The 14,871-nt window shown below is 41.3% G+C and overlaps 1 protein-coding gene across 1 annotated transcript in view; it reads right to left on the bottom strand.

Annotated features, from left to right (window-relative positions):
• Nucleotides 1-14,871, bottom strand: part of SOS1 (SOS Ras/Rac guanine nucleotide exchange factor 1) — a 215,753-nt gene that overhangs the window by 43,299 nt on the left and 157,583 nt on the right. Inside the window, exons 4-7 of the mRNA XM_075339458.1 lie at nucleotides 14,631-14,795; nucleotides 13,062-13,271; nucleotides 3,186-3,329; nucleotides 975-1,085 (exon numbers count right to left, since the gene is read on the bottom strand). Coding sequence (XP_075195573.1) covers nucleotides 975-1,085; nucleotides 3,186-3,329; nucleotides 13,062-13,271; nucleotides 14,631-14,795 — 630 coding nt within the window. The remainder of the gene's footprint in view (nucleotides 1-974; nucleotides 1,086-3,185; nucleotides 3,330-13,061; nucleotides 13,272-14,630; nucleotides 14,796-14,871) is intronic.

The raw sequence follows: 14,871 nt of genomic DNA, 5'->3' as shown, positions 1-14,871 counted from the left end.
AGGCCACACCCACTTGGATAACAAGACTAGATGTACAGTACATACAGGGAAGAGAAGGGCCCTATATCGGAAATGGAGAGACACGGGAACAATAAATTGACCACCACTACATTCAGTAAAACAGCAGCATTTACATTGGGCAAAAATTACATTTTTAGGTGACTGAAAAGAAAAAGATTTTACTTCCAATTTAAAGGGAAGCAACCATCAGAATTTTGCTATATGAGGTAAAGGCAGTGCCATACTGACACTAAGATGCTGATTGCAGGCATACCTGTTATAGAAAGATCGGATGCTTGGTTGATTAAATATCGTTAATCAAAGTTGCAAAAATGCACTGCACTTGGTTGACTGATACAACATGGGTTGGGTTTTCACGTTTATTCCTCCTCCGGTGTCCTCTGGGTTGCCCCCTTTTCTTTATTTGAATATTTCACTGCACCACCATGGCTATTGTTGCCGGTGTGTGCACATTGCCACCGTATTCAGGTCTTCATGTAATCAGAGTCCACACATGCGCATACCGCGACCTAAGGCGCCATTTTATTGAACACACTGTGGTGAAGACTTGAGTACTGTGGCAATGTGCAGGCGCCAACAGCAGCAATGGTGGCGCGGTGCAATATTCAAATAAAGAAAAGGGGGCAGATCATAGAGGACGCTGGAGCAATAAACGTGAGGACCTGACCCACAAAGACCCCCCCCCAATGTTGGATCAGTCAATCACAGTGCAGGCCTTTTCTTCAACTTTGATTAACGATATTTAATCAGCCAAGCATCAGATCTTTGTATAACAGCTACGTCTCGAATCAGCATCTTACTGCGTCTATAGCCCTGCCTTTACCTGAAATAGCTAAATCGGGCTGGTTGGTCCTCTTCAATACAATAAAAATGCATGATTTATTCAGAGAAGTACAAAAATAAGAGTGACGAGTCAGTAGATTAAGACTGAACTTGCGCTAGGACAGACGTACCTGTAAATAAAGAGCAGCACCGGGCTTTGAAAGCTGACCAAGAAAGTGATCATGGAAACCTGGTCGTAGAATATCCTGAGCGTAGGATTCATATGGATCAAAGGCTAGTTCCTGGAAAAGAGGCAAAAACTTGAGGAAACACGCCAAGGAGACATGACCTGAGGGAGGTTACGACATGATATAGCAGAATTCCTGAATTCCTCCTCAAACATCAAAAGCCTATACTAATAATCAAAACTTATAACAAAGTCTCATTGTTTTTTTTTATAACCTCTAGAGACAGTGGCATACGTGCAAAATTATACAGCTTTAGATATAAATTGTGCGCGCCTAAATCCAAATAAAAATGTTCCCGAGTATACAAGGCCAGTGTTGGAGGACTGGGAACTTGCCCAGGGTCGCTATTCATAAGGGGGCTCCCTGCTTCTGATGTTCCTCAGTCACTGACAACTAGGTGGGCAGATGCCAATCAACATTTAATCAGTCTGCAGATGTAACTATCTGTATCTGACCTCAGGAATATTATGGTGGGGTCAGCTCTCTGCTCCATCAGTCTGTCTGAGTATCGGCTGAAGGACCTTCTAGTCACATGACTGAGGTGCAAAAAAGCTCAGCCGAGGATGTCACAGGAACACTGGAGATTGTGGGGGTTTGTGTGTGTGTGTTTGTGAGCATATCACTAGTGTATGCAGATACTGTGTGTAGGGGGACACTGGGGCCTTATATTGTGATGGGGCATCATAATGAAGGTGGGGACGACACCGGGGGCACTGTACTGTGGAAGAACTGTGGGGAGGGCTGTGATAGCATCATACTGTGCGTGGGGGATACATTGTAGAGACATTACAGTATGCGCGTATGAGTGTGCATGTGTGCGGTGTCATGGACACTGGGAGCATCATATTACTCATGCGGTCACTGCAGGCATAATCTATAGGGCAATACTGTGGGACATCATAAAAGCAGTGTTTAAGAGGGGAAACTTAGAATACTGTGTGGTGGGGCACATGATGTATCATACTGTGTGAGATACTGTGGACATAACCCTGTGTGTATGGAAACATAGCAGGTGCATCATACTGTATAGGAGTCATGAAAGAATATCATACTGTGTAGAAACACTAATCGGCTTCACACTTTTATACTTTCTGTCTGAGTCATAAAAAATAGAGTAATTTTGGGGGAGTGCTTTATTGAAAATAACGCACCCACAATGTGCAAAACGTGACCTCTTTCTGATCTGTCAAAGTTAAAGGCTATGGCAATGCGTACAGGTCAGAGGCGCTGTGCTAACTCTCCTCCTGCCTTGGCTCCGCACTGCCAGCCTTACTGTGCCCTGAAAGCCACAGTTCGGTGTCCGTATGAGGCCGTGACATAGTGACGCGCATGTAGTCCTGACGATGCATAGCAGGGCAGTACCGCACGGCAGCAGCATTGACCTTGGGTGTCCTCATTCCCAACCCTTTATGATCATAGAGGTAAATAAACATCTAGACTACTCTAGGGGGCACAAATTAGAATTTTGCCCAGAGCCACAATATGTGAAAACAATCTCCCTGTATATAGACATATACACATGGCTGCAAATATTTATTAGGATGAACATATGGTGCTTATTTTAACAGTATAACAAAATCACAAGTGTACGGTCATGGGTCCAGGAGAGCAGAGGAACTGCATGTTTAATGGGCTGTCAACCCTCCTGACATGCCTGTCTGCGTAAACACTGCTATTCCCCATGAAATAACAATTGGAGAGCATCCATTCTTAGAAGTCTTCATTGTACCGTTCCTTGGTTTCATTTTTGAATATTTCCGAATGAATAGACAACAGCGCATGACTATTTCCCGAGTGGCAAAACCGTGTCCCAACAGTCCGGAACGACCAGCACTCACTGGTTGGTGTCAGACAGTGTAGAGACACCCCCAAATAGTAACACCCAGTTGTTAATTTATTCCTAACATAAGAAAAGCAAGAACAGGCCACTTTTGACCTGATGACAGGTCCAGATTCATTAGATCTGTGTCTGAAAATGTAAGTGAGAATCAGAATAGCTGCATGTGTTTTTAGTGAAAATACTGGTTATAAGAACAGAAAACCAAAGAGTGGACAAATGATGGTCTCCCCGACATGTATAAAAGGCAGTATGGCTAACTATGGGAAGAAACTAGAATTGCATGATATGAGTCCCCCCTGTCAATTAAAACTCACCTCTGCTAAATCCTCAAAGCAGCTTCCAACTAATGGGTGCGGACTGCTCTCATCTGTCATCTCCACGGTGTCTTCGATAAGGCCCAAAAGCTTCACACTAAGTTCATGTATATCAATGATTCGACTAAATATATTTTCTACATCCTGAAAGAAACAATCATTGTTGTCAATACTCAAATATATAAGATAATTGCCCTGATCAAAAAATCCATCACAATATGAGGGTATCGTATAAGGCACCACTCCAGCATTTTTTTTTATTGCACAGCTGAAGTGGTGCTTTAAATCTAAGTCCCCTGCCCCTAATTCTTATACTCACCCTCTGGTGTCTTCATCTTTTATCACCACCGCTCTGGTCCATCTCCGGCGATTTGTGAGCCGTCGGCAGCTCCGGTGTTTCATGGAGCACGCCAGAGGGCATAATTCAGTACAAGTCTATTAGAGCCTCGTTCTGGCTATCATAGACTTCTGAGAGCTTGTGGACGGAACGTTTGACTAAAGCGGGCTTTACACGCTGCGACATCGCTAGCTGATATGTGTTGATCGCTGCCGTAGCGAACATTATCGCTACGCCAGCGTCACACGCACTTACCTGCTATGCGACGTCGCTGTGACCGGCGAACCGCCTCTTTTCTAAGGGGGCGGTTCGTTCAGCGTCACAGTGACGTCACAGTGGCGTCAGTGAACCGCCGCCCAATAGAAGCGGAGGGGCGAAGATGAGCGGGACGAACATCCCGCCCACCTCCTTCCTTCCGCATTGCTGGCGGGACACAGGTAAGGAGATGTTCCTCGTTCCTGCGGGGTCACATGTAGCGATGTGTGCTGCCGCAGAAATGAGGAACAACATCGTTACTGCAGAAGCAGCGATAATTGGGAAGAGGGGGGCATGTCACTGATTAGCGATTTTGAACGTTTTTGCAACGATTCAAAATCGCTGATAGGTGTCACACGCAACGACATCGCTAACGCGGCCGGATGTGCGTCACAAATTCTGTGACCCCAACGAAATCGCTTTAGCGATGTCGCGGCGTGTAAAGCGGCTTTTACAGCCAGACAGAAGTTAGGCTGAAAAAAAAAAAAACTTTGCTGTGTATTTTATCTGGGACACAGCTAACCACTTGCCACCATCCATATTGGAGTTCTGACATGACACAAGTCAGGTATTGATAATGTTTTTAACTTCAGTAGGTTAGGGACTGTCTCAGATGGGTACACCGTGACGAGGTGAGACAGCTTTTTACCTTTTTGCAAAAATGTATACACTAAGTACCCTGTTATTAAGCACTTGCAATTTATTTATTTATATTCAGGGTATTTTTCATACAATTTTTCTCCTTGGTTTTTTCTAGTCTTAAGGCTGCAATTCACATGCTTAATGTTGCATGTTTACTGAACATTGTTTCAGCTCAGGTTTTTGTATTTTTTGTATGTTTTCTTGCTTGGTTGCAAGTTGGGGGTGCAGCCCTCCTAGTACTGAGACTGAACAGCTGATTGCGTCTCACTTTGCTGTGTATTTTATCTGGGACACAGCTAACCACTTGCCACCATCCATATTGGAGTTCTGACATGACACAAGTCAGGTATTGATAATGTTTTTAACTTCAGTAGGTTAGGGACTGTCTCAGATGGGTACACCGTGACGAGGTGAGACAGCTTTTTACCTTTTTGCAAAAATGTATACACTAAGTACCCTGTTATTAAGCACTTGCAATTTATTTATTTATATTCAGGGTATTTTTCATACAATTTTTCTCCTTGGTTTTTTCTAGTCTTAAGGCTGCAATTCACATGCTTAATGTTGCATGTTTACTGAACATTGTTTCACCTCAGGTTTTTGTATTTTTTGTATGTTTTCTTGCTTGGTTGCAAGTTGGGGGTGCAGCCCTCCTAGTACTGAGACTGAACAGCTGATTGCGTCTCACTTTGCTGTGTATTTTATCTGGGACACAGCTAACCACTTGCCACCATCCATATTGGAGTTCTGACATGACACAAGTCAGGTATTGATAATGTTTTTAACTTCAGTAGGTTAGGGACTGTCTCAGATGGGTACACCGTGACGAGGTGAGACAGCTTTTTACCTTTTTGCAAAAATGTATACACTAAGTACCCTGTTATTAAGCACTTGCAATTTATTTATTTATATTCAGGGTATTTTTCATACAATTTTTCTCCTTGGTTTTTTCTAGTCTTAAGGCTGCAATTCACATGCTTAATGTTGCATGTTTACTGAACATTGTTTCAGCTCAGGTTTTTGTATTTTTTGTATGTTTTCTTGCTTGGTTGCAAGTTGGGGGTGCAGCCCTCCTAGTACTGAGACTGAACAGCTGATTGCGTCTCACTTTGCTGTGTATTTTATCTGGGACACAGCTAACCACTTGCCACCATCCATATTGGAGTTCTGACATGACACAAGTCAGGTATTGATAATGTTTTTAACTTCAGTAGGTTAGGGACTGTCTCAGATGGGTACACCGTGACGAGGTGAGACAGCTTTTTACCTTTTTGCAAAAATGTATACACTAAGTACCCTGTTATTAAGCACTTGCAATTTATTTATTTATATTCAGGGTATTTTTCATACAATTTTTCTCCTTGGTTTTTTCTAGTCTTAAGGCTGCAATTCACATGCTTAATGTTGCATGTTTACTGAACATTGTTTCAGCTCAGGTTTTTGTATTTTTTGTATGTTTTCTTGCTTGGTTGCAAGTTGGGGGTGCAGCCCTCCTAGTACTGAGACTGAACAGCTGATTGCGTCTCACTTTGCTGTGTATTTTATCTGGGACACAGCTAACCACTTGCCACCATCCATATTGGAGTTCTGACATGACACAAGTCAGGTATTGATAATGTTTTTAACTTCAGTAGGTTAGGGACTGTCTCAGATGGGTACACCGTGACGAGGTGAGACAGCTTTTTACCTTTTTGCAAAAATGTATACACTAAGTACCCTGTTATTAAGCACTTGCAATTTATTTATTTATATTCAGGGTATTTTTCATACAATTTTTCTCCTTGGTTTTTTCTAGTCTTAAGGCTGCAATTCACATGCTTAATGTTGCATGTTTACTGAACATTGTTTCAGCTCAGGTTTTTGTATTTTTTGTATGTTTTCTTGCTTGGTTGCAAGTTGGGGGTGCAGCCCTCCTAGTACTGAGACTGAACAGCTGATTGCGTCTCACTTTGCTGTGTATTTTATCTGGGACACAGCTAACCACTTGCCACCATCCATATTGGAGTTCTGACATGACACAAGTCAGGTATTGATAATGTTTTTAACTTCAGTAGGTTAGGGACTGTCTCAGATGGGTACACCGTGACGAGGTGAGACAGCTTTTTACCTTTTTGCAAAAATGTATACACTAAGTACCCTGTTATTAAGCACTTGCAATTTATTTATTTATATTCAGGGTATTTTTCATACAATTTTTCTCCTTGGTTTTTTCTAGTCTTAAGGCTGCAATTCACATGCTTAATGTTGCATGTTTACTGAACATTGTTTCAGCTCAGGTTTTTGTATTTTTAGAAGTTAGGCTGGTTTCACACTACGTCTTTTTAACATCCGTTGAAAACGTTATTTTAGCGGAAGTACGGATCCAGTGCAAATGCGTTTTCATTTCAATGCATTTGCAATGGACTCGTGTTAACATCTGTTCACCTGCGTTTGCGTGCGTTATAGTGCGGATCCGGTGACTTGCAGTTTTTTAACATGTTTCAAAAACGCTACATGTAGCGTTTTTGAGCTGCGTCAAAATACTGCAAGTCACCGGATCCTGACTAAACAGCACGCAAACGCAGGTGAACGCTGGCGTGCTGATAGACAGGATCCTGCTTTTGTACTGAGCATGCCCAGAAAGTACTGAGCATGCCCAGAACCAGTCTCGCGTGATCTGTCTCTCTCTCCTCCTCCCTCCCTCACCCTCTCTCTCTCTATCTATGTCTTTCCCCCTTCCTCCCCTTCCTCTCCTCCCTCCTGAGAGCTGCGGACACTCGTAACCAAGGTAAATATCGCGTAACCACTTCTCTTAGTTACCCGATGTTTACGTTGGTTACGTGTGCAGGCAGCCCTGCTCCTAGCAGCTGCAGACACTCGTAACCAAGATAAATATCGGGTATCCAAGGCCGATGTTTACCTTGGTTACCAGCGTCTGCAGCTGTCAGAAGCCGGCTCCCAGTCTAGTTCCCCTCACTCCCGATCACATGACTCCAATGCCCGCCCCTAAACATCCAGTGCAGGATCCTGCAAAATAACAGATGCGTTTGCATACGTTATTTGCTGTAAAAGCAGGATCCGTACTTCCGCTAAAATAACGTTTTCAACGGATGTTAAAAAGACGTAGTGTGAAACCAGCCTTGCAGTCACAAAACTACGCCGTAGCAGTTTAGCGATGCCAGAAACGCATCAAAACAAAGGGGGGTAAGTGTAAAACAGAGGATAGGGGGCTTACATTTAAAGTGCCACTCCAGCACTCAAAAAAAAAATAAACGCTGGAGTAGTGCATTAAAAGGGTCAATTTCCAGATCAATCATTTGGATACAAACTTTTCCGACATGTCCTTAAACAAATTTTAGACTTAAGTGTTACTCCCCCAAAAAAACAAGTTAAGCTGGGGTCACACATAACGACGACGACAACGACGTCGCTGCAACGTCACCATATTCTGTGACGTAGCAGCGACCATCGATGATCGTTAGTAAGCTGTCAAACATGTTAGAAAAAGCAGCGACGGAGCAGCGATCATAGCGACGTCGACGGTCGTTGTGTGGTTTCAGACGTAGCGTAGCGTCGCTGCTGCGGTGTCAAACACAAGGATTATCAGCTTATCAGCATGGCGCAGCGGGATAGCAGCGATCAAAAAATGACTTCGAGCATTCAGGAGCGAGCAACGATTTCGCAGCAGGGGTCTGATCGTTGTTATGTGTCACACACAGCGACGTCGCTGTTGAGGTCGCTGCAACGTCACAGAATATGGTGACGTTGCAGCGACGTCGTTGTCGTCGTTATGTGTGACACCAGCTTTACACAAGCTATTCCCTATCATATGGATAAGGCACAACTTGCTGATCAATGGGGGTTGTTGCATGTCTTGCGCATGCAAAGCCTTGCTCCGCTTACGGTCTATGGGACTGCAGAGTACAGTTCTTGGCTATTTTCTGTTGTCCCATATAGAATGAATAGACTGGAGGTACTCACTGGTACCGGTCTTCACCCATTTTTCGCCCCCGCTCTGGCATCATGTGACTGCAGATATCACTGGCCAAATCACACAATGATTGTTATGTGAAGCAGAGGTCACTTTTTTCCATTTTCTTAATGCACATTATGGGAATTCAGAACAAAGCTCTGTATCCACATTCTGTTTCCTTTAAATTTGTATTCAGAAAAGTGACTTTCATAACCTACAATGACCACATGCTACAATAGCCGCTGCATGATGATAGCGCGACCAGAGCGGGGCTTAAAACAGAAGAAAACGTCAACCGGTGAGTATGTAACAACATGCATTACACTTACAGATGTGATCTCTATCAGAAGCAGTTCAAAACACACACAACAAACCTAGAGTAGGGCTTTAACCCTGAATCTATAGTCAGAGTTTTTAGATTTATCATGTAGCATTGCTGAGAAAGCTGCCTTCGCTCTGTAAATACATTTCTACAGTGAGGTGCTAATCACAGCAGGGAATGTGTTGAACTAGCTGACCTAGTCTGACAATGATAACCTTTTGAAACTAAAACAAACATTGCAGGTTACCAACTGCACACAGTGTGATAAGAGACACATCACTGAAATTTGTGTATTATCCCCAGCAGCATGCGGTCTTCGGATTACATAGCAAAAACTTGCTGACTGATTCCCTTTAATTTGAAATCCCCTGGCCCCTGTCTTCTATTCACCTACCGCCATCTTCTTTTGTTATCGACACCACTCTAGTCAATCTTTGGTGATTTGTGACCTGCTTGCAGCTCCAGTGTTTCAATGAGCGTGACAGAAGTCACTTTCAATACAACTCTACGAGAGCCTCATTCTGACTCTCAAAGTTACATTGAGTGCTAATAATAATAATAATAATAATAATAATAAAAAATAATAATAATAAATCTTTATTTCTATAGCGCCAACATATTCCGCAGCGCTTTACAATTCAGGAGGTCTTATACAAACAAATACAAAATGGATACAGCCGCACACTAAATGCCATCAATGTATAAAGGAACTCTGCTACTGCATTACTGCTATATGAAAAAATGAGATTTTTAGTTTATGAATTGGCCAATGCATGTAAGCCCGGAAACCAAACGGCAAGGTAAATCTCAATATTATATGATAATAGGATAGTGGCATTTCAAGTTAGATTTTTAGTTTAGCTGCCCAGACATGGATGTTTTTAACCTAGATAGTGGCATTTTAGTTAGGGACCCGGAATATTGAGATTTACCTTGCCATTGGTTTCCGGGCTTACATGCATTGGCCAATTCATAAACTAAAAATCTCATTTTTTCATATAGCAGTAATGCAGTAGCAGAGTTCCCTTATACATTGATGGCATTTAGTGTGTGGCTGTATCCATTTTGTATTTTACTAGGTTTTTTCAGCTGGCACCTATACACACTTGTAGGATGTGCGGGTCAGTCTTTTGAAATATTATACAAACAAATGACAGTTATAGAAAATACAATGATTAGAGTAAGGAAAAAAAAGAGACAACCCTGCTCGTGAGAGCGTTGCACAGCGTAGAGAACGGGTAGGATGATAGACAGAGAGGAGGGTGGTGATGTGGGGGGAGCTGCACTGTGGAGAGCTTTGTGGGTAAGAATAAGCAATTTGAATTGGATCCTGTGATATATGGGCAGCCAGTGCAATCACAGTGAGTGTACACATTCTCCTATGTAAACATTCTATGTACACATTCTATGTACACATTCTCATTCTATGTACACATTCTCATTCTATGTACACATTCTCATTCTATGTACACATTCTCATTCTATGTACACATTCTCATTCTATGTACACATTCTATGTTCACATTCTCCTTCTATGTACACATTCTCCTATGCACACATTCTCCTTCTGTGTACACCTTCTCATTCTATGTACACATTCTCCTATGTACACATTCTCCTTCTGTGTACACCTTCTCATTCTATGTACACATTCTCAATCTATGTGCACATTCTCATTCTATGTGCACATTCTCTATACACATTCTATGTACATTCTCATTCCATGTAAACTATCTCATTCTATGTACACATTCTCAGTACTCATTCTCATTCTATGTACACATTCTCATTCTATGTACACATATGTAAACATTCTATTTATATATTCTTTTTCTATGTACATATTCTATCTAGACATTCTTATACTAAGTACACATGCTCATTCTATGTAGACATTCTCATTCTATGTACACATTCTATGTACACATTCTCATTTTATGTACAAATTCTCATTGTATGAACACCTTCTCATTCTATGTACACATTCTATGTACACATTCTCCTATGTACACATTCTCATTCTATGTGCACATTATCATTCTATGCAGACATTCTCATTTCATGTACACTATCTCATTCTATGTAGACATTCTTATTCTATGTACACATTCTATGTACACATTCTCATTCTATGTACACATTATATGTAAACATTCTATGTATATATTCTTTTTCTATGTACATATTCTATGTATACATTCACATTCTATGTACACATGCCATGTACACATTCTCATTCTATGTACACTTTCATTCTATGTACACATTCTTATTCTACGTACACATTCTTAGTACACATTCTTATTCTATGTATACTTTTTGTGTACACATTCTCATTCTATGTATACATTCTCATTCTATGTACACTATCTAATTCTATGTACACATTCTCATTCTATATACACTATCTAATTCTGTGTAGACATTCTCATTCTATGTACACATTTTCCTTCTATGTACACATTTCCCTTCTCTGTACACATTCTTATTCTATGTACACATTCTATGTACCCATTTTCCTTCTATGTACACATTCTTATTCTATGTACACATTCTCAGTCCATGTACAGTAAACATTCTCAGTCCATGTACACATTCTCAGTCTATGTACACATTCTCCTTCTATGTACACATTCACATTCTATGTACATTCTAATTCTATGTACACATTCTCATTCCATGTACACATTCTCATTCCATGTACACATTTTAATTCTATGTACACATTCTATGTACATATTCTATGTACACATTCTCATTTTATGTACATATTCTATGTATACATTCTCATTCTCTGTACACATTCACCTTCTCTGTACACATTCTATGTACACATTCTCATTCTATGTACACATTCTATGTACACATTCTCATTCTATGTACACATTCTCATTCTAGGAAACCCACGCAAACACGGGAAGAACATACAAACTCCTTGCAGATGGTGTCCTTGGTGGGATTCGAACCCAGAACCCCAGCGCTGCAAGACTGGAGTGCTAACCACTGAGCCACCGTGCCGCCCATGCACACTGACATGCTTGTGACATAACTTCACACTTCTGTCCTGTAAGAAGTTATGTGCACAAAATGGCACCGCGGAACTGGAGCGACACTGAAGAGGGATGAAAACAGTGTAGGGTGAGTATAAGACAGTGGGCAGGGGACTTAGATTTATAGCACCACTCCAGTGCTGGGGAAAGAAAAAAAAAAAAGCGCAAAAAACCCCCCAGAAAACTGCTGGCGTCGTACTTTAAATATAAATAATAAGAATAATATTTATTCATTTATATAGCGCTATTGATTCCACAGTGCTTTACATACATTGTACACACTGTCCCCATTGGGGCTCACAATCTAAATTCCCTTTCTGTATGTTTTTTGGAGTGTGGGAGGAAACCGGAGACCCCGGAGGAAACCCACGCAAACACGGGGAGAACATACAAACTCCTTGCAGATGTTGTCCTTGGTGGGATTTGAACCCAGGACCCCAGCGCTGCAAGACTGCAGTGCTAACCACTGAGCCACCATGCACATACAATGGGTACTCACCATCAATATGTTCACGGTTTAATTTAGTTCATCCCAGTTACATGTACACATATCCCGGCCTTAATTATAGAAAGATCTCTGTCTGACAATCCGTCCAGTAAAAGTGCTAATGTGTAGACAGGATGTCAGTCTCTGATTGCTTGAACTACAGGATGACATTATTATCTAACAAATCCCTCCTGGCAGCTCTCAGTTATTTCTCCTTCCAATCCAACTCAACCGTCAGTGTGCCTCTGTATATCCTCCTATGCAACCAAAATTTCAGATTTATATAAGAGAGCAGTTATAAATAAAATGAGACTGAAGCTGAAACATATAGAATACACAGAGACTGCTGTATATACATCACATAGGATACGCTGTAACTGTGCTGTACACATCACAGAGAATGCAGCTAGACTTCTGAATATACACCACCTAGGATATACTGAGATTGTACTATATAAACATCACATAGCTTACACCAAGACTGTGCTGTGTATACATCCCATAGGATACAAAGACTGCTGTATACGTTATATAGGATACACGGATACTGTGCTGTATATAGAAGAAATCAAGATGGAAGACATCCCAGACATTACACATGAAATAAAACATGAATACAAAATTTCTACATCATTCTTTAGAATTCGCTTTCTCTATACAGTACGTTGCATTGAACAGGTAAAAAAAAAAGTTGCTGGAGTTCCAATTTAAATGTTTAAAACATGCAAGGGTCGCACATAAGACACAACCAGATCTATTTTTTGTAAAACAAGTCAAACATATCTAAACTAAGAAAAAAAAAAAAAAAAAAAATGGCGGTTGAGAACTTACATGAGCTGAAAAAAGTTTTGTGTTGGAGGCAAAAGGTTCTCGGAATACTTTGATAATGAGGTTCAATTCCCTTATATATTGTCTAACTTCTGCCATAAAGGACTTCACAAGATCATAGTAGGTCTGTTCTCCCAAAGTAGATGGCTCTTCGTCGGCTAAGGACAAAACACTAAGGTCTTCTTCATCCTGATGGAACATATCCATCAATACCTGTGAAACAAAAACCGAGAGACACATGTAATGGAAGGAGGAGGATCTGACACTTACAGAAATGTATCAAAGTCTAGATTGTTGGTCCTATAGGAAGTTCTGGGTAAATAAACTAGTCCCTCTCGTTAATTGCCTATGCAGATAATAATACAGAGGTCCAGAAGGGATAATGGGGGTTTTCAGAACGCACATATCATTACTAGCCTCACCATGTAGATATCATCTGCTCTTTCTAATGAACAGTATTACCGTATTTTCTGCCATATAAAAGACGACGGTGTATAAGTCGACCCCAACTTTCCCAGTTACAATATAGAGTTTGGGAGATACCATATATACTCGAGTATAAGCTATTTTACCACAAAAAACTAGGAAACCTTATTGACTCGAGTATAAGCCTAGGGTGGAAAATGCAGCAGCTACTAGAAAATTTCAGAAATAAAATAGATCCCAATAAAATGAAATGTGCCCATCTTTGTCCCCGTTGTAGTAATTTGCCCATCCTTGTGCCCCTTCCTTGGGCCCTCTCTAGTAATGTGCCCATTGTTTAGTAATATCCCCTGTAGTAATGTGCCCTGCAGTAATGTGGCCATTGTTTAGTAATGTCCTCATACCAGTCCCCTTCTTGTCCCCTATTATGCCGTTGTTTACACACAATAAAAATTATTCTCACCTGTCCTCTGTTCCAGCGGTGCCCTCAGCTGCTTCTAGCACTTCGCAGGCACATAGACCTCTCTGTGATCCATCTGGTACATGGAACCGCCGCTGCAGGATGCTGTCATGGCTTTACTGCAGTTGAATGCTTTACGGCGGCAGTGTTGCAAAATATTCAACTGCTGTAAAGCGCTGACAGCCACGAATGCTCCATGCACTGGACATGATCATCAAGGGGTGCTTCTTGCAGACCGCAGGCACAAAGACCCCACTGTGATTATGTCCAATTCAGAGGGCCAGTGCTGCTGTCAGCGCTTTACTGCAGTTGATTGCTTTGCACCGCCACGGTAAAGCATTCAACTGCATTAAAGCCATGACGGCAGACAGCAGGCCCATGCACCGGACGCGATCATGGATGGGTCTATGTGCCTGAGAGGCAGAGAAGGTAATAGGATATAAAGGCGGGCCAGAGGGATGCGCTACCGCTCTGATAGTCTTGGAGACAGGGAGGGCTAATTATATGCCCTGTAAGACGACCCCCAACTTTGGAGAAAATTTTCAGGAGTTAAAAAGTCGTCTTATTCACCGGAAAATACGGTATACATTATATATTTTAAAAGATTATTTTTACACAAGTTTGATGAAGTTCTAAACTTGGATGGTGACCTACGTGTACTAAGATAAAAACATACAGCACATTCTTACCTTATCTACACACATTGCAACCTTTATGTCTTGCTTGGTAATTTCATAATGCCTGATATTACGAACATAATTCCCAGCGAGTTTCAATATATCAGCAGAAATGTATTCTAATACTGCAACTATGTAAACAGATACTTGATGATCAATTTTATAACCTAAAACCTCCTGCAAAAAAAGAAAAGGGAAAAAAAGACACTTAGAATGAAATACCTTAAAAACAATAAACAAAAAACTATAGAAG

The sequence above is a fragment of the Anomaloglossus baeobatrachus genome, chromosome 3, assembly GCF_048569485.1.
Source record: "Anomaloglossus baeobatrachus isolate aAnoBae1 chromosome 3, aAnoBae1.hap1, whole genome shotgun sequence".
NCBI lineage: Eukaryota > Metazoa > Chordata > Amphibia > Anura > Aromobatidae > Anomaloglossus > Anomaloglossus baeobatrachus.
Note: the sequence above shows the minus strand (reverse complement) of the source record. Positions and strands in the feature narration are given on the sequence as shown.